The sequence below is a fragment of the Setaria viridis genome, chromosome 4 (genome assembly GCF_005286985.2).
Source record: "Setaria viridis chromosome 4, Setaria_viridis_v4.0, whole genome shotgun sequence".
Lineage (NCBI taxonomy): Eukaryota > Viridiplantae > Streptophyta > Magnoliopsida > Poales > Poaceae > Setaria > Setaria viridis.
Window position 1 is genome coordinate 14,050,298 of NC_048266.2, and position 21,439 is coordinate 14,071,736.

The 21,439-nt window shown below is 42.6% G+C and overlaps 1 protein-coding gene across 1 annotated transcript; it reads right to left on the minus strand.

Moving 5' to 3' along the window:
- Positions 1-18,642: 18,642 nt before the first annotated feature.
- LOC117853462 (aspartyl protease AED1) lies at positions 18,643-20,167 on the minus strand. Its single transcript, XM_034735816.1, has 2 exons — positions 20,023-20,167; positions 18,643-19,955 (listed from the first exon to the last, which is right to left on the minus strand). Exons 1-2 carry the CDS (start codon positions 20,165-20,167, stop codon positions 18,643-18,645), a joined length of 1,458 nt encoding a protein of 485 aa, XP_034591707.1.
- Between the last annotated feature and the right edge of the window lie 1,272 nt (positions 20,168-21,439).

Below are 21,439 nucleotides of genomic sequence, written 5' to 3' on the forward strand. Positions count from 1 at the left end.
CTAAAACTAACACACTGTTACTATTGTTGACATGCAGTGCTTGCGGAATCCTACTATTGATAGTGCATTGCGTGAAATATCATTGGTTTTCGTAGAATGGTGACCAGCTATGGGGTTTACGATGTGAATGGGTATAGATTTTGTTCTGAAGAGTATGGGAGAACAAAACCCAGATTAACCACAGTTAATAGTGGAGTTTGTGTGTCCTGTACTGATGAAAATGACAACGAGTTGGAGTATTATGGTATTATTAAGGACATTGTAAAAATAAAATGGGAAGGGCATTTGCAGCTAGAGATGGTGTTGTTTGATTGTTGCTGGTTTGATCCCACACAAGATGGAACAAGGCATACTCCAAATTTAGGATTGGTGGACATCAAGCATTCTTCTAGACTTGCAGTGTTTGAGCCATTTGTCGCGGCGAGTCAAGTTAAGCTAGTCTATTATTTGCCTTATGCATGCAATGACAAATCTGATCTAATGGATTGGTGGGTTGTATTATTGTGTCTCCACTAAACTATATTCCAACAAATGACACCAATGATGACTCAGATCCTCGTAATGAGCCAATAGAAGTATCATTCTATCAAGAGGATGGGCTGCTAGGCTCTCTTGTCATTGATTTAGGGGCTGAACTAGACAACATAGTACAACGTTGTATTCGATTTGGCGGCAGGGATGGTTGGTTTCGGAGCAAATGGAAGCAATTGAGGTCTTATTTGGCAGAGCTCCCAGAGCTGATTCTTTGCTGAATCTAGCTCTGCCAAATAGTTTTGTATGTGATTCTCTACTGATTCTATGAAGTGATTCTCTCACTACTAGAGAACTCGGTATTAGTACCAGTTCGTAGACTGCATATCTCCCGAAAATGCATCCAGGATTATTCCATCGAGATAAAAGGGGGGGTCTTTTATCACGGGTCCCTCAACCAGGATATAAGATCCTTCTTTAGTCCCGGTTTGTAAAACCAATCGGGACTAACGGGGTTGCCACGCTAGGCAGTGGACAGACCCCTTTAGTCCTGGTTGGTGTTACAAACCCGGACTAAAGGTCGCCTCTTTAGTCTCGGTTTGTAAAATAAACCGAGACTAAAGTGCGTGCGTACAACGCCATGCAGACGCCTCAATGGCACCTATAATTTCGTGCATATCTCACATACCCCTTTAGTTAACCTTTAGTAGTTGAGAACTTTTTTTATAATGAAATCAATCAAAGTAGTATTTAAATGAATCAAACAAGTATTTATACAAATACTATACAATTCTTAGCGTACTATATATATATATATACAAATCTAATTAGCGTACATATTACATATATATACAAACTAAATCGAACTATATATATACCTACGATGATCTCCCCGTCGAGGTGCTGGGAGCGTCTAATTTTCGTCCATCGTAATGAAAGTCTCCTTGTGGATTTACCACCTCATCCACCAGAAATCCAATGAGACCTTCACATATTGCTGCTACTCTTTCCTTCTTCAAGAGTCCCAATTGAATATTCCACATCTGTAATTTGGATACATATATGTGAATTTTACATGAACAATTGTAGAAAATAAATAACTATTAATAGTTTTATTTTACATACTTTAAATTCGTGCTCTGTGGCCTTGATGGTCTTGGGTCCCAATAAATTGTGCATGTGCTCATAGACATAGTAGCCGCATAGATTATCATTCACAGGTTCCTGTCTTAAGCACTGTAGCGGGGAGAAACAATTAAGTTATTAAATATTCGTGCTATAGAATGTACAAAATGTGCAGACTTCATACGTACCAGGAAATCTGTTCTCCATGTAAGTTTTTCTTTGAATTGACCTGATCTGTCTGCCCTGATGAATTCTCTCCATGCTCTTCGGATTAAAATAATGAATGATATAATGTTAGGTGAAAATTTAGGAAACAAAATTTTGTATAGAGAGGTTCAGAATTCTTACATGTCTAGCGTGTGTTGCACGTCTTGGTACTCCTTCAGAGCTCTCCTCAACGAATCGAAGACAATGACGTGACTTCGATCAATGTTAATAATAATGAGGATCCAGTGGGAGATGTGTACGTAAATGTTCATATATATTAGAGGTAACTAACATTGATCAGGTAAGGAAAAAGGAAACGAATATAGACGGTATACACACGCTTACTTGAAGTTGTATGGAAGTAGTATGTGATCCTTTAATTTTTGTCTGTTTAAGGAATTGTATACTACCAGCAACGTTTTATCTGGAAAATCTCGTATCTGGGCTTGGTTCACTATGGATGGATCCATGAAGCCAATATGGAGGTATGCTTCATGTCGGCACGTCTGAATTAGCATCCTACATAAAATGGAAGACGAAGTTAATTAGTACGGCGACGCATGCAAAAAAATGATATGCGCCAAAATTTACATGTACATATAAACAGACACTTACAGAGTCCAGGCGCTCATCAGAGAGATGTCTAGGGCACCATGATGGTACACTTCGTATATATCCTTGAATCATAGCCACAGGACTGCCTCGCCTTCGCTGTGAAAATCTATCGATTTTATCTCTCGTCGGTAGACAACTCCATGTACTATTGATGGAATTCGTACATCTTTGTTGATAGCTTCTTTAGTGAATCAGGACTAACCATAGGCTTGCCTAGCTCAAAGGTCCATTTCGTTTCACTTGGCGGTGCAACTGGCAGCTTGACTTTTTTCCTTTTTTTCTTCTCATCAACCTTTACTAATTCCTGTTCATAGTTCGATAGTAGTGGTTGACTCTTCTTGGCTTGTTCTTGCATCTTGATGAATTTATGTAATTCTCTTCAATCTACTGGCGGTGGCTCCATCTCCCTTGCTTTTCTTAATTCCCTCTATTCACTCAACCACTCACTAGCTTGCACTTGGATTTCGGTCCAGCGTTCCTTATGAGTTATTACCTCCCAGCGTTCCTCAGGAGTCACCTCAGGCTCCTTTGTTTTCTTCTTATGCTGTCTTAGCTAGGGAGGCGGTAGTCGCGACTTCTTAAATGGTGCTCTTAGTCCCGGCGAAGGTGATCGTGGAGGGGTGTTGTTGTCGTCATCGTCGCTCCAACCACCAGGATGTGGTGGAGATGAAGACCTTGATCGTGGAGTAGGTTGTGGTAGAGATGATGGTCTAGATGTTTGAGGAGAATGTCGCTGCTGTGGATTTGCGGAGAGTGGTCTTGAGCTCTGAGGAGGTGCCTCCACGTCGGGGATGATGATGTAGCGTTTGCGCCATAGAATGACCCCGTGAACCACTTCTCCTAGTGTTGTTGACCCGTCGTCTGCTGGGAAGTCGAGCTCTAGGCCTTCAAATTGGCTATCAGGGATTCTCTCTACGCCAACACTGGCATAGCTAGGTGGAATCTCCATGCCATGGCATGTATGATTTGGCAGGATTGGCAAGGCACTCCCATACGCCACATGGATATATAAAAGAAATGAAGTTCTTAACCTTCAAATTGACAAAGCACTCCTGAGGCTCCAGTGCATAAATTTTATGTATATACACGTACCTTAATGCTGAGGTTGCCGATCGGTGTATGCAGCTCACATGTGGTGCATTGCGTGATGGCATCCACAAGGAATACGTACTCTTCCATGGGTAATCTTGGCGTATGTGGCTCAGGGAGCCCTGTGGACGCACAACTGCTCCCGAGGTGTTGAAAAGGGCTGGCAGCTGCGTCGGCCATTCGACTACCGCCTCCCTCCTGCATTCTTACTTCTACAGATTGCAGTTTGGATTCTATCGTACGCCGCCACCTCTCATCCTCTTGCTCCTTTCTTCGGTTCTAGCTTGTGTACATGTCCAATTCACCTCGGAATGAGAACTTCCACGGAACAAGCCCAAAGCCTCGGGTACGTCTTGGGTGTTTGGGATTCCCGAGGGCCATTGTGAGTTCATCATTCTCTCGGCACACCATCAACGTCCCATCCTTAACATCTTTAATAATCTTGTCAAGCTTTGTGTCCGCTTCATGTAACAAGTCGTCGAAGACCAGCATCCCATCATCTGGGTTTATCTCACCTCCATGAGCGTAATACCAATTTTTTGATCGTTCGGGCTTCTGGTACGATGCCCCGCTCAATCAGGTCTTTTTCCATCTGATTCCATTTGGGAATTGCTTTGGCGTAACTACCTCGCCCTAGCTTATGATGGTACTCCTGTTGGAGGTATGCCCTAGAGGCAATCATAGAGATGATGATATTCCATTTGTATCCATGATTTGTATGTTGTGTTCATTGAATATCCATTGAAGGCTACTTGAATTGATTTGCAATTATGTGAATTGTATGTGAAACTCTTTACTTGTATGGTTATTCTAAAGTTGTCCCTAGTCGAAGTTCATGTGAGGATACACATGAATATTAGACTAGCACATGTATTAGTTGATGACTATGTTTCACAAGTCATGGACATGGAGATGTTGAACTAATAATGTGGACACATGTGGAGACATGTGCTAGGACTGACCCAACACGAGAAGTAGTTCTCTCTTTAAACAACATATACGCTTTGTCCTTAGACCTGAGATTGTCGCATTTATTCTAGATGTGGATCGACCTACTTAGGGGCTATCAAACGCTACGCCGTAACAGGGTAGTTATAAAGGTAGCTTTCGGGTTTGTCAAGAAGCATGCTATGAGACATGGTCAATCAAGATGGGATTTGCCCCTCTCTGATTGAGAGTGATATCTCTGGGCCCCTCGAGTGATCGGATCCGAAAATGCATGGCCATGCTACGTACGGTTAAGAGTTAACCTACAAAGGGATTCCAAATCACAGGATCGAGAAAGAGCGGTCGGCTTGAAGCTAGACCAAATATCGTGAGGCAAAGGGAATAGCATGTATATTATGTTGTGATGGTTCGTCTGATATGATCTTCGTGTGCGTATAGGAGTTGGCACGTCTTGCTAGAGGCCGCTACCGACTATTGGGCTGAGTAGGAGTACTCGGGCCATGTCTATACGTATCCGAACCCATAGGGTCACACACTTAAGGGGCTGGAAGCCCAATTCGGATCTGATCCGAGTTGGATTAGGTTTAGAAGTACTAATGGGCCTCGGATCCAGAGGCCCGTTAGGAACCTCTATAAATAGAGGGGTGGGGGTGCCCTAGGGTTTACACCTTTTTGGCGAAACACACCTGCCGCGCCTCCCACACCCTCGCCTGTTGCAACTCGCGGATCTAGCAGTCCGGCTTGCGACGCTTCCTCCCTGCACGTGTGGATACCTTGGAGGTGTTGCGCCTGCAGCACTTGGACGAGCTGCCGACGAGCCACCGACGAGCCACGACGAGCCGACTACGAGCCGCGGCAGCGGAGGCGATCTTGCTGCATGTGGACGAGCTGCTGAGGAGCTGCTGTACGTGATCGACTACGTACGACTACGTGATCGTCTTCACTGCATCGACGCATATCTACATCTTCCGCACCAGTAGTGCGTCGAGTGGTAATCCCGTGATCCTTATACGGCAGTTCTTCCTGGTTATACGAGGTAGAATTTTTGAATTGCGCTAGTGTAGCCTACCTCGTATCCCCACAACTCCTTCCCCCTAGCATTGCCTGTGTTCTGGGGGACCTTGTTCTTACTGTCTTCGGTGCTCTTGTATTGTACAAATACCTCCTAGCGGTCCTTACACTGTGGAGTTGGGCCCTTCTTAATGTAGGTGGTATCCAACATCTTCTTGAATGTCTGAAATTGTGTGGCCATCTTCTTCAGTGTCCGCACTTTCACATCATTTTCAATATATCCATTGGGAAATGTGAAATGTTTCTTGACTTCTTCCTACAGCATATTCTTTTCTATATCCTAGAGTGCGTATGGATTAGTCGTTTTGCCCTTCCATTCCCTTATGCTTATGGGCACGTTCTCTCTTACGATTGCCCCGATCTGACTTACGTACTGTGTTGCCACTTTTTCGGGAGCAACCGGCCTGCCCTCTTCTATGACTTCCGTGATGATAGCCTTTTTTGTTCCAGTCTTCACCTTGGAAGGACCTCAGGGCTTCGGACGACGGTTCGTGGATCCAGAGGGCTAACAGTTCAAGATTCATTAATTAATTAGTATATAGTAATAATGAATAAGATCATATATTATATAGAGAGAGGGTTAAAATATGATTTATACCTCGTAGGAACCTTCTGCTATGGTAACGTTTTGCTGGGGATCGGGCTCTTCATTGCCATCGGCAGACAGGTTGAGAAACATGTCTGCCTGGCTACCCTCTTCATCGCTGTAAGCTATGGGAAGGTTGGATCTACTATCACCAGCAATAATCCGCTCCATTAGATACCTTTTGGCCTCATCGTCTACCATCGATCTCAACTACTTTGTACATGAAATCATATATAGAACAACCATGAAAACAAATTCATTTCAACAATTTTTTTAGAAATATACAAAATATACTACATTTTTAAAATATACAAAATGTAATATACAAAATGTACTATGCAAAATGTAATATAAAAAATGTAACATACAAAATGTAATATACAAAATGTAATATACAAAATGTAATATGAAAATTTTACTTTGCAATATGTAACATACAAAATGTACTAAATTTCAACTAATTTCTAAGCATTTCAACAAAAATTTGTAAACATTTGTACCAAAGTTAGATTAATTTCTAAGCATTAATTAGAAGTATACAACTATATTCCACGAACAATTGCAATGATCCAAACGGGGTCTAAATGTATACAAAATTTATTTTGTATGTAATCTACCAAATTTCACAAATTAATTCGGGGGGACGGTCGGAGTTGGAGGGGGCGCGATGAGGACGCGCGGTGACGACGGGGGAGGCGGCCGGCTGATGTCGACGGGATAGCAGTCACGGCGATGAGGATGGCTACGACGATGGGGAGGAGGTGGTGCCAGCACGCGATGTGGGACACGCGCGGAGGTCGCGACGACGGACATGGATGCGCCGGCAGTGGCAACGGGGACGGAGGAGGAGGCCGGCGATGATTGCGGGCGAAGATGATGGCGGCGGTGATGGAGACGGAGGAGGCCAGTGAATAGGATGGACCGGCGGCGGCGACGGTGGAGGCCGACGACGGACGGGACGAGGACGACAAGTAAAAATTTCGCTAAGTGTTGGGTGCGGAAATCGAAAAGTCCCTTTTTATCCCGGGATAAATGGGGCCTTCTCCTATTTTCATCTCCCGACTGGTTTTTGGAATTTATTCGATTTATGTTTTCATTGGATTTCAGGAAGCAAAAATTAAGAAATTTATATATTTCAAAAATGGAAAAATATATTAAATTAGCAAGTTTGTTTACAATAAGTTTTAACTGGTCATAAATTCTATATTATTTCTTTTTGCTTCTATTTGGAAATTTACTCTATTTATGTTTTCACTGGATTTCAGGAAAATTTACATATTTCAAACATGCAAAAATATATTAAATTAGCAAGTTTGTTTACAATAAGTTTTAACTAGTCATAAATTCTATACTATTTCTTTTTGCTTCTATTTGGAAATTTATTTTGGCTGGGTTTCGCTGGATTTCATGAAGCAAAAATTAAAACTTTATATATTTCAAACATGAAAAAATATATTTAATTAGAAATTATATTTACAATAAGTTTGAATGACTCATTAATTCTACACTAGTTATGTTACCTTCTTAAATAATTATTTTACTGCATCACTATCATCTATCATTAATCCTAAAGGGCAAACAATCATTAATGCCTTATCGGACATACCATTTTTGGCCTTCCATTGCATAAATTCTAGTGTGGTACGTAGGTTTTATGGCCTCCTTGGTAATCTGGGTATAGCAATTTCATGTGATCATCTATCATGTGCTGCAACTTTGATGCTTCCTTCCGAGTTTCGCAATCTCTGTGTGCATCCCTAAGCACCTGACCGAGGTTATCAATATGGCCATCTTCTGCAAACTCATCTTCATCACCCTCACCCATTGTAGTATCTGCAAAAGCCTGGCCCATAGCGCAGTCCGAAATGTTGTCATCACCCTCCTCCTCTTCACCGTCTTCCATTACAAACCCCTCTTTCGCCGTGACGGGTCCAAACCAAATGGTTAGGCGTGAAACCGTATCTAAACAAGTGGCTGTGAATGGTCCCTAAGGAAGCCTTTGAATAGCACTTCTGGTTACTGCATTGGACGCATGGATTACAATAAAACTATCCATCACATTAGTAAAATTTTAGATAGAAATATACAAATTAAAATTTCAGAAGCAAACAACATGATACACTATGACAAACTCAAATATTACTAAAAGTTTACATAGAAATACGCAAATTTAAATTTGAGAGCAATAACAACATGATACAATATGACAAACCATACACTAAGTACTATCTAGAAGGACTTCAAGCATCCTTGGAAAGCGAAGATGAAGGTTTCGCTAATGCAGCCTTATTTTGTAGTTTATTTGTACCTCTTGCAATGGTAGTATTTATAAGTGGACCTGAAACACCCGGGATTGGTGGTAGAGCATAACGACCACCAAAAGGAGGTTCCTGACCTACAGCAACACATCTTCATGATATCTTTGCAAATAATGAAACATTGCTTTCTCCCACGCACTCATTTTCTTCGGCTTATCGTGAGGGCTAACTATGGTTTTCCCCTTGCTGCGAGAGGAACGACGATCTCCCCCACCATCACCACTACATCCGGCATCAGAAACCATCTCTATGTACCACAAATTATTTAGCTCATATTTAATTTACAAATAACTAAACTTAAAAAATTCAATATTTCCCACATAATTTACTTATTATAAAAATGGCTAATTCCATACCTCTATCTGAAAAGTACAAAAGTACAAAATTACACCTACAATTTATATGGCTAATTTATAAATATTAAAAACACATTTACTCTAATCTTTCCCTATTACATAAAATTGAAATAATCTCAATTCTACCTCACATTTACTGTCCATTCTCCCTCACATTCAAACTATCCATCACATTGTAGCTCAGAAACATGTATAAATACAAATCCTCTACATGCTTAACAACAAACAAACTCATTTTTCTCCCTCTCTAAAGTATAAAATAAAGCTTAACAACAATAAATGAATGTAGCATAAAGGAGCTAACCTTCACAACACTTTGGATGGGTGAAATCCCCAAGGAAATGAGGAAAAAAAATTTCAGCAGCACCTCTCCTAGGCTTGCTTCGGCGCCATGGAGAGGTTGAGCTTCTCTATCTTTGTGGAGTGGAGTGGCTCGGGCTGGAGGACTGGAGGAGGATGAAAGGCAATATAAGATTTTATCCCCGTTGGTAAATCTAACCGGGACAAAAGCGCTTTTGTCCCGGTTGGTCGTAACTTCCGGTTGGTAACGCCAACCGGGACAAAAGCTCCAACCTTTTGTCCCGGTTGGAATTACCAACCGGGAGTAAACCGGTTATCCCGGTTGGTAAATCCATTCGGGATAAAAGGTTGGATCATTTGTCCCAGTTGGTGGCTCCAATCGGGGGTAAAGAGTGGCGCCGTCGGTGCCTAGAAACTAGCCGTTTTAACCGAGACTAAAGGGTGGCCTGTAGTCCCAGTTGCAAAAAAAAGAACTGAGAGTAAAGGTGCGCCCTATTCCAACCTACCGTGGCGCACGCCCTTTTCTCCCGGGCCGAAATTAAACCGAGACTAAAGGGGGTAGGATCTAAAGTCAGTTCTCTAGTAGTATCTGATATGAACTAAAGAGGTTGGGAGCTGAAAAAAAGTAGCTTCTCCTGATTTTGTAAAATGATTCTCTATCATAATTTTAAGAATTTATGCTAGAGAATCACTTTCAATCATGAAATCTCTTCTCCCAGAGAATCTGCTCCCGTAGAGATCAGAATTAGATGGAGCTCTACCAAACAGACCGTGACTATCAGCCTAGTTGCTAGATCGAGACATGATAATTCCACGGAATGCATACAAAATTTCTGTATTTCACGACGGATTCAACTGTTGGTGGACCTATAGCACGTTGCCAACGCAAGTGATGCATGATTGGTTGAAGATGGTAATGAAAATACTGTATTCTAGGTGAAACGAAGTAGGAACTGATATAACGGAAGTAAATGTCTGTTTTTATATCTGCTTATCTATATTTTTATACAGAAGAGCACTGATAACTCTAGTCCAAATTAATGAGAATTTTAGAAGATTCATTTTAGACACCTGTTTGCAAATTTATAGATTTGTTTGAGTTCTGAGTATACCTTTACACAACGATCCCCTATGAAAGATTGATAGAGTAGATAATTCAGAACTCAGAAAAATGATGCAATACTATAGTAATAAAAAAAATTATGTTGTCTGGTTTTCTGTACACATTCGGATCTGACCATGACTGAACCAACATGTCAATCGTGGATAATAGGATGCAGCGGGTTTAATTGCGATAGATTGAAAATTCTGACAAAAACGATGGGAAATTGTTTATTTTAAAATTCTTTAGGATCATTGTTTCTAACAACTAGTGAAAAATACTGATAAACAAGATGTTTATATTCATAGAATGTCGAGTAATCAATAAAGCTATTATTATATAAATGATATACTAAATAAAATTAGCTTTAACTTGTATAAAAAACCTGTTAATACATATCGATTGAAATAATTTATTGACACGTTAACAATCCTTCATTAGTAACTAACGGACTCGTACTAGCACTGGCTATATACATCGAGTTTTTAGTCATGAAAGATGTGAGCCATAGAACATGTATTCACACTCTAGCCGAGGTGTATCTTAGAATTTTTTAATCTCCTCAGATTGAGCAGCAACAACAAATTTCATGCTATCAAGCAACCTAGATTCCATGCGTGTACTATTTCTAACTTTTGCAAAGAAAAGTAGTAAGTGTTGATGCACAAGCAACTTTTTGTATCGAATTATCAATGGTGTCATTAAATCATCTTCAAATGTTATTAAACTCCATGGGTATTCTCTATTTTTACTAAAAGTGATCGAAGTATGATCTGAAGTCGCGAGGCAAGCATCCTGTAGGAAGATTGGTTGAAAAGAACTCACAACAAGGAACAAATTACCAACTCAATCTATAGAAAAATAAAACCAGTTTTATTTTTCTATAGATTGAGTTGGTAATTTGTTCCTTGTTGTGAGTTTTATTTTTCTATAGATTGAGTTGGTAATTTCTTTCTTGTTATGCCGGCTTTGACGAATAGTCTACGGCTGTATTGTCGTAGTTGGTCACTAGAAGAAGTGCTATGGCACTACAGCAGAGTCAGAGTTATTGAAAAAAGGAATTTTCATTATTACTTATAAGTGAAATAAAAATAACTAGCCTAGCATCACACAAACAGACCTCCCTTATTCCAATTGATGAAGTAAACTGCAATCCCAGTAGCCTCCGATCCGGAGACAGGAAAGCAACCGATGATACTGATTTCATTTTACTCTGAGCGATCGAGTAGCAATAAATGAACGTAGGTAATTCCCAAGAAGGAGGTCCTCTCATTATATACTCCTATAGTACAACAAGGTTAGAGTAAAGGTAACCACAAGAGCGTAACCACAACTGCTCATGATCTTTACAAACAAGGCAACTGTCCATGAGAATTTTCTCTATCACAACAGACAAGTGTTTGATATGTTACGGGGATGCATCTTGGCATCTTAAAAAAACTTATTTGCTACTTGGCATCGACAAACATGTTTTTACTGTCTATCTATCTTGTTTTCTTTTCCCTTTTCCTTTGTGAAACACAGTCCAAACGCAGGGGTTCCAATACACAAATACATATTCACCTTTATGAATACACGCATGTAGTCGCTACTTTTATTTATGAGCCCCTACGCCCATAATATTCAAATGACCAACTCACCCACTCTCATCCACTTCTCAGCATTGAAGGTAACTTCGAGAGACTTTATCGGCGGATCTTAAGATTGATGAAGTCACCACAGACGCCACATAGACAACAAACACCCATGCTAAGTTGAGATCCTGAACCTAGGTTTTCCTATTATTTTTATTCTTCTCAGGCAAAATATTCCATTGAAACCTTTCTTTCATTTTCGGAATATTAATGTTTCATTTATTTTGTAAGTAGTTATCAGATAATTTATAGTCTCCATTGTATCACCGTTCAATTTCTTTTGGTAGTTTGGTCCTTTGTGAAGCGTTTTTTAAAAAATCTAATGATCACATGGAACTGTTATTAATGGTATCGATTTCTTGTTGTTAACATTGCCTATGTTATGCATTCTTCCATGCCTTTTGACCTGAGACATTCACAGCTTTCTTACTTGGTGTTAATCCATTTGCTAGCAACATGTATTTGGTCATTAGTATTTGGCAACACAGGAAAACAGACCCTTTTCAATTTGTTTGTCTCATCCAAACTTGCTAATTTGCTTGTCATGTTTCACCAACACTTGAATACTTGATAGGCTAGAACCAACAAGAAGAAACATTACCTGCCATTTGGCGTCCAATTGTTTTTCCCATATTGAATGATATTGTGTAAGTTTCTTGTTGCAGCTATACAAGATTTTAAACACTAAAGAGACAGCCAAGCAAACACAAAAGAAGATGCCGTGTTGTTTTGGTGCAACCAATACTCTATATTAATGCTGAAGTTGCTGTGGTAATTCGAATCTGTGCGATCTCCTAGTGACTCCTGGGTTCAAATGGCTCTTGGCATAAGGTCCCTTCTGGTAACATTACTTCTGATATCTATTATCTGGGATTCTTCTGTTACAGGTAACGGGGGAGCAAATGTTTCAGTTAAGCTCAGCTCTTTGAATCCAGCAACAGCCTGCTTGACTGGTTTGGAATGCGCCATTAGCTTGATTCCTTCTTTTTTTCTTCAGTTTTGTTAAAGCTATGAATCGGTGCATTGACATATCATTCTTGCCTATTGCTTCCTAGGAACTTGGGGTACATGGTGGAGAAACCTATTTGAAGATTTTGTATGTTATTTTCTTAACTGGGGAAAATCATTTGGTTTTCAATCACAAGGTGCGTTTTGCATAGATTTGAAAAATACGACATAATGTTTGGCAAACAATGCAGTGAAAAATCATCTATTTTTTGATTCACCTGCTCTTTCTCCCGTATTTGGTCTTACAAGCTCAGAAGTTGAAAGTACTCCATCAACATGGACCATGCTCACCCCGTAGTCACCCATCAATGAATTACCACAGGGATGTCCTCCATAACGATCTATCACGTCTTCAGACCCTCCATCTAAGGTTTTCTGAGAACTCAAATGACACGGCACGAGGTTATATAAGTGGACTCGGCACCATCACATTAGACTTTATAGCCGTTGTTGGATATGGCACACCGACGCTACAGTCTACATTGACACATCCAGCGACCTCTCTTTGATAACATGTGGGGGAGCCTTACTGCAGAACAAGCAGGTACTCTCACCATGATGAGTGCTTCTATCCGTCAAATTCATCGTCGTTCAGAGAAACATCCAACTTCACAAATCGACTAGCTGAAGGTTTCAGTGACGATGGCTATTATGAGATGATAACCGCTTTTGAAAGAGGAATTTCTATGCGGAGAGGCTGTAACGGCTTCTTGTCAAATGAGATCCTCAAGCTGATGCCGTCAATTATGCTCAAGGATTTTATGTTTGGTTGCGGTTCACGGCCAGGGGATCGTGATTTGTTAGATCAAATTGTTGCGGTGATGAGTCTGGGTCGGGGAAGCCTATCAATTACATCACAAGGTTACAGGAGTATCAACAGCTCCTTCTCTTACTGCCTACCCTCGCTATATGGCAACGCTAGATTTTTGTTATTTGGAGCACAGCCGGAAGAATCTGGCTTAGTTCAATTCACGCCCATGCTGCATAATCCTACTGCCCCATCATATTATTTTGTTGATCTCATTGGGCTGAGAGTAGGTCGAAAGATGTTACCAATACCAGCGAGTGTTTTCAAAGATGTAGGCACTATTCTCGACAGCGGCACAGTTGTAACCTACCTCCCAGAGGCTGCCTACCATGCCCTTCGTAGCGAATTCGATGCCTGGGTGAGAAGATATGCGGTCTCTGTTTCAGATTTTGCTAATCTGGAAACCTGTTATGGTTTTGGACATCACAATGGAGACAAACATACCAAAAGTGGCATTGCTTTTTGGCGATGGTGTGACACTGGAGCTTCCACTGACTGGGATCTTATATTACATCGGTTCCTCCAAGTACTGCTTGGCATTCGCTGCTACTAAGGAGAGTGGATAATTCTCTGTAATCGGGAATGTACAGCAGCGTTCGACTGAAGTCATCTATGATTTAGGGCGTGGAATGGTTGGCTTTGTAGCAGGGAGGTGCTGATCAACATGATCCATTTACTATACTATTTTGTGACAGTTGAATTTAAGATCCAAAGTATAATTCTAAACACATATGGTAATTAGTTAGGGCTTTGCTACGCTACTCCGAATAATTGTGGACCATCCATTTAGGCAAATTTGGATGGCTAATTATCTCTTAGGAGGTAATATATATATATATATAATATTTATTATATATTTTTAATTTTGAAGATAGGAAAAATTGGGCAAATATCTTCATATTAGATCTAACTTCCATGCATAATCTATTAGATGAAACAAATATGTAACATATGACAATCTATTAGTTGTGACAATGTGTTATATATTGGATGTAACATGTTGGCCCTGCGACGTAACGTGACATATTTGTTGTTTTTTCCTCTAACGACGTGACAGGGGTGTGTTGTGACTTTTTCCCTAACATGGCATGGGTGTGTTGTAATGTGTTTTGTTTTTCATATCGTGACATGGATGAATTTGATGTGATATTTCTCTAGCACGTATCTATCTGGTTTGATTTATTTTCGATAGGTGATGATTACAAGGATGTTAGCCATACTTGGTTTATTTTGTCCTGAACTTTGGCTGTAGGACGTTCGCCACACTGTTCTTGGCGTACTATTGCTCGTCCACTACGCCAGAGTCGTCCATAGGTCGTGTCTTTCAAAAAAAAAGTCTGCACAACTGATACAAATACCCAATCGATCCCCTTCCTTATTCTCATTTTGGCTGTTGAACATATGGCATGTAAATATGCAATCCCCTAGATTCTAGGAGATACTTTCTAGATTCCTTGGACTCCTCTTGTAGTCTTGTACGCGGTAGATCTTGCCCTTAGTTGAATGGAAAGGAAACAAACGTCATGGTGGTAATCACTGGCTGTTTCTTCTTTATAATTATTATTAATCATTTTTATCTCCCATAATATTCAACGGTTCAGATTTATTTGAAGTTTTCCCTCCTAGCATCTTATGGTTTCATATGTCATCTCTCTATTCCATACACCAACCTTTGTCATCAATTTTTTTTTGCGAAGCTTTTGTTGTCAAATATATGTATGTACACCTAACTTTCATTACATGAATTTTATTTTCTTTTTGCAGGTGAGTATATGTATTTGCTTTTGAATTGGCAAATTATAGAAGGCTCAATATGCAAACCTAAAGGGAAATAATGTTGCAATCGGTTCAACCCAATCCTATACACGAATCAAGGGTGATATTATAATTATTACAGTCAGTAATTCTTTGTCTTGAACTGTTATGCAGAGCTTGTACTGAGCCATCTTATCCATATACGTGGCCTTCTACGTTATACCCTTATCAAGCATTTGGGAGTTTTCTCAATAGTTGCTCTTTGTGGGTGAGGTGGCATCATTTCAGTTTTAGCGTGAGTCAATTTGATTTTTAACGAACAAAGAACGCCAAAGGTAACGGACAACGAATCCATTACTGGCGATGCGCTAAAAATGAGTAGCCCAAGGTAAGGACTATTTTTTTTACCGAAAACTGTGGGGAAGTTCCTCACAGCGCTTAACTTTCATAAAACAGAGAAGGTACGTGGACAGGGGATACAAGAAAATACCTACAAGGGGGTGGGGGGGGGGGGGGGGTGTTACAGGACTACCATACTGTTTATAGCCATTCAACTATCGCTGGTCTATCTTTCTCTCTAACGCTATGAAAGCAGGAGAGAGACCTGCTCTTTAATTTGAACCTCATCATCTAGAGCCTTATTGTGGGGGTTACTCCTTCGAAGACATTGGCATTTTGCGCATTTGAAATCTCCCATGATGCCTTTATAAAGATTTCGATAAGGAATGGGATGCGTGAGCGTTGTCTGGCCTCTGTGATACGTGCTTGGATGTCTTGCGACGCTGACCACGAGATGCCTAGTTTTTGCTAGCAGGAGATTGCAAAGGTGCAGTTGAAGAAATTATGACCAATGGACAATGGTCTCCTCTTGTCCTTGCGTGCATAACACGCAGTTGGCGTCAAGCTGCACATGGAAATTTCATCGGCTGAGCATAATTTTAGTGTTTAAACGATCTACCAAGCAAAGAACTTAAGCCGGAGAGTGCACTTTGATTTCCAAACCAATTTGTAAGTTCTTAGGTTTATAGCAAAGGATAATTGGGAATTGGACGGAAAGCACATTGTCAGACCAGAGATATTCCCAAAAGAGAATTGTGGAGCCATCCCCTAGGTGGCACCGAGCTATCCCTCAATATAGGATATTCAGTAGGAGTACGTCTTTCCACCAATAAGAGCCCACTTCTCTGGAGCCATGTGGGACTTTATGAGTGTAGTATTTGTGCTAGATCAGCTGCACCCATGGGATGTTCTTTTTGGAATAGAAATTGTTTAGGTGTTTCATCAATAAAGCATCATTCCATAGCCTTAGGTTGATTGCACCTGAGCCTCCCTTTTCTTTTGGTTTTAGCACCATAGGCCATGCGGCAAGATTTCCTCCCTTCTTATTAACATCGTTTCCTCTCAAAAACATTGCTTTCTAGCTCTGTCAATGTTCTCTATAACCCCAGAGGCAATTTAATAGTGCACATTGCATATGTTACTTCTGGTGTTATAATTGAGTTTTCCATTTGCATTCTGCCAGAATATGATAGAAGGGAGGAGCATGCTATCAATCATCGCTCTATTCCGATCGATGATTGGTGTTAAATCTTCCAGCTTAAGCTTGGTAGTTCCCATAGGTAGGTAACGTACTATATGCCCATTACATATATCGAATTACAAGTAACGGGCAACAACATTACCCATTACTAATGTTGTGACAACAGTGACCAGCTCGAAGTCATAGGTAGCGGACTTAACATGGATCATTATCTACAGTTGTTTGCCCACTACCTATGTATTCTATGCCCCTAGGTAGCAATCGCATTGCTTTCTCCCATGTAGTGCGAAATCAGGCATTAAAAAAAATGTTAGTGTCTCATGGACATTCTGGAGTTGCTGGATAATCTTTTTTTAAGGAAAACTATTGGGGAGTTGCCCACATCACTTTCTTTTCTATTAAATAAAGAGCATCAATATTTACAAGGAGACTGAGATACTTACAAAATAGACAAGGTAATACAAAGATACTCCGATGCCAATTGCACGAAGGCGGAAATAAGAAGCATAAGAAGGTCGTGAACCATCTAATTTGATGCAGTGGACAAGATACATCGATTTAGAAGATGAGTACCGGGCATAGGGCATCCAATTAAGGTAAGGAAAGAGTCCATTTTATAATCCTCACATATAACTTTATCCGTATGACTTCCTCAACAAAATTTAGACTCGATTTACCTTCCACAACTATTTCATTTGGTCGAATCTACTTCCACGACTATTTCATTTGGTCCAATCTACCTCCTAATGATACTTTTTTTTTCTCCACATATATGTTGAGATTTAGATTCAAGTTTTCCGAGTGGATATTGAACATGATACCTTATGTAGAGAAATATATTAATAATTTTTCATGGTTATTTTCATAGATTGTTAGAAACATTTAATATGAAATTGATACTAGGGATATAAAACTACATGGTAATCATAAAAATTGCTAATATATTCTCTAATAAAGGGCATCATGTTGTAAATAACGTCGCAAAATTTGAACTTGAAATTCATCCTGTACATGGAGAAACAAAAAAGATGAATCTCATTAGAAGGGTAGATTGGACAAACTATATATAAGTTCGGAGGAGTAAATCGAGCCTAAGGGATTTGCCGAACAAAATTAATTGGTAAAAGTAGTAAAATAGATTTTTTCTCATAAGGTATACTATCACCCTAACTAAATGGTGTACTACTAACAATTTCACAAACAAAGTCTTATGACACTCAAAATCACGCACATCAACTCTGAAAAGGAAACACGAGAAACTAAGGGCCCGTTTGGTTCCTTTGCTTATTTTTAAGCAAGTGTCACATCAATGTTTAGATACTAATTAGGAGTATTAAACGTAGACTATTTACAAAACTCATTACATAAGTGGAGGCTAAACAGCGAGACGAATCTATTAAGCCTAATTAATCCATCATTAGCAAATGTTTACTGTAGCAACACATTGTCAAATCATGAACTAATTAGGTTTAATAGATTCGTCTCGCCGTTTAGCCTCCACTTATGTAATCGGTTTTGTAAATAGTCTACGTTTAATACTCCTAATTAGTATCTAAACATTTGATATGACGGGTGCTTAAATTTAAGCAAGTGAACCAAACCAGGCCTAAGATAACATACAGCCACAACACAAGTTCGCTAACAACCTATTAGCAAACCTGGCAAAGCACAATAACATGTAGGGATGCGCCAACGGCCGCTTTCTAGAATCAACGCAACCCGCAGCGGCTGGGGACAAACGCTACCTTGCCACCGCGCACGTCATACACGATCTCCTTCGTCCGCTGCACCTGCGATCCCAGCAAGTTCCAGGCGAAATTTGGATCGGGGGATGCGGCGAACGCCATGCACCCGAACGGGAAGGCGTCGTCGAGGTGCTCGCGGAAGAAGTACATGAACTGCCTGTCGTCGAGCTCCATGGTCTCCCCGTTGCCGAACCGGAACGTGATGTCCGGGAGCTCGATGTAGTTGATCCCGGTGAAGTTGTAGCACGTGTCGAGGTCGCTGAACGCCGGCGCTGGCTGGTACTTGGTCATCGCCGTCCGGAACTCGTCTCGGAGCGCCGTGTAGATCAGCGGGTTGAGGTACGTGAACTCCGCTTGCGTGTCGATCATGGTCCCATTGCCCCTGAACGTCGCCGGCGGGAACGGGAGGTCTTTTCCGTTGATGGCGATCGCGACGAGGTCGATGAAGTAGAAGTTTGGACCCCTGGGGTTGGTGACCAGCGGCACGTGCTTGACGCCGCCGTGGCCGGAGTAGTCGGACAGGGCGGGGGCGATGTTGAGGAAGCCCTGGGTGTCCTTGCTCGCCGGGAGGCAGTACGAGAACGCGGCCGAGCCGGGCGGTGAGGAGAGCAGCACGCGGGTCGCCAGCGAGTGGCGGCTCCGGCTGAGGTCGATGTTCCCGGCGGCCGCACCGTCGCTGAACAGGTTGTCGAGCTGCATACAGCCGACGGTGAAGTCCTCGAACGTGGCCGAGGGCGAGAGCGTGAGCGTGTCCGTCACCACGGTGCCGTTGCCGAAGACGAAAGTTGAGTTGTAGAACGTGAAGGTGCACGACGACCCGGAAGAGCACGACGCCTGCGTGCAGTCTGGCGACCCGCACGGCACGGTGCGGAAGGAGGAGGACCGGGAGGGGTCGAAGGCCTGGTCGCACGGCTCGACACCGGAGAAGCACGGCTTGCAGCGCAGGTTGGACATGCCGGTGACGTCGAAGTAGAGCGGGAGCTGCTGCGCTGGAGTGCCGTAACCGGCGAGCACTGTGTAGGAGAACACCCCGGGGAGGCCGCTGATGACGTTCTGCGTGGCGGGGACTGACAGGCCCGACGCTGGCGTGGCGGAGGGGGCGGGAGCCGTGTCGGCGGCTGCTGCAGCTTGGACCTCGTTGAGGTATCGCATTCGGAGTCCGTCGCGGTGGAGGATCTCATTGAGCCCTGCCTTGCCGTGCTTCCGGACGCCGCCGACGAGAGGAGAGCACGGGCTAAGCCGGTGAACCACCGGCAGCTTGTTGCCGTTGCTATGTCCTAGATCATCACGACAAGAGTTAGTTAACACGTGACAGGGTTGATTTGGCAACGTTCTGCATTGTACCTGAAGAGATGGAGGTGCAAGCTTTCAACGACCACGAGGCACCAGAGTCGTCATCAGTCGAACGCAGAAGCACGCGCCTTGACCCATTGGTCTGAATAACGAGAAGGCACAGGAGCAGAAGGGCCAGAGGCATGGCTGAAGCCATAGCTGATCAGCAGCTAGATCAATGCCAATTAATCTGGTTATAGCGTTATTCGTGCTTGTCACTTGGCGTCAGATAAGTGAATCTTATCAAAACCAAGGACTTGCAGATATCTGCTGCAGAGAGTGTCCATATATACGTGCCACATTTGGCATTTTGTTCTTGTTGCATCTTTTTGTACTCCTCATTTTATAACCAACAGTTGATGTAAAATATCGACCCATGGCTGTATTTGAATTGGTCATCCGGATGCATGATCAATATTAGAAAACTAAGCGTTGGTCCTAACTCTCAGTACCGGTTGTTTTTTAATCCGGTACTAATATGAGCATTAATACCAGGTCTAACGGCTAGATCCCCAGGAACCCGTGGCCCACTTTAGTACCGGTTGGGGGCTCCAACTGGTACTAAAGGTCACCCATTAGTACCGGGTGGAGCCTCCACCCGGTACTAATGTGCCTGAGGGCCTTTAGTACCGGGTGAAGCCTCCACCCGGTACTAAAAGGCTCTCTCCAACTCCTCATCTCTCCCACTTATCTCCTCCCCCTACGTCTTATCCTTATCTCCCCACCCTCCCCTCCCCACCGGCCATGCACTATCTCTCCCCCGCCGGCCACGCACTATCTCTCCTACCTATCTCCTCCCTCTCCTCTCAGTGCCGCCGCCTCTCGGGGTCGTGCCGGAGCCGCGCACCGCCGCTCTCCACGCCCCTGGACATGCTCCCCCGGCCTTTGAGCCGTTGGGTGCACGCTGCACGCCACTGCCTTCGGTGAGGATCCGCCACCAGGCTGCCCGCGTGAGGGGCCACTGCTGCTACCCCCGCCGGGGATAGGGCCGGGGCGCCCGGAGGCCTGGAGGCGCGGCGGCCTGGAGGTGCGGCGGCCTGGAGGTGCGGCGATGGAGGCCTAGAGGTGCGGCACTCGGAGGCCTGGAGGTGCGACGGTTGCAGCCGGGTGCACGACAGCCTAGAGGCACAGCCACGGCAGCCTGTAGGCGTGGTGGCCGGGGCAGCCAGGAGGCGCGGCGATGGCGGCCTGGAGGCACGGCGGCCGGGAGGGGCGGCGGCCAGGTACGACGCGGCGGTGGAACGACATGCAATGAGCTAGAAAAAGGAAAATAAGAAAAGAAAGAAAAGAACAGAAAAGCAAATGAAAAAAGAAAAGGAAACGAAAAAGGTCTCGACCATGCATGGTGCGGCAGGCAAAAAAGCTCCCTTTAGTACCGGTTATTTCACCCGGTACTAAATGATTGTCCTTTAGTACCGATATAGCAATA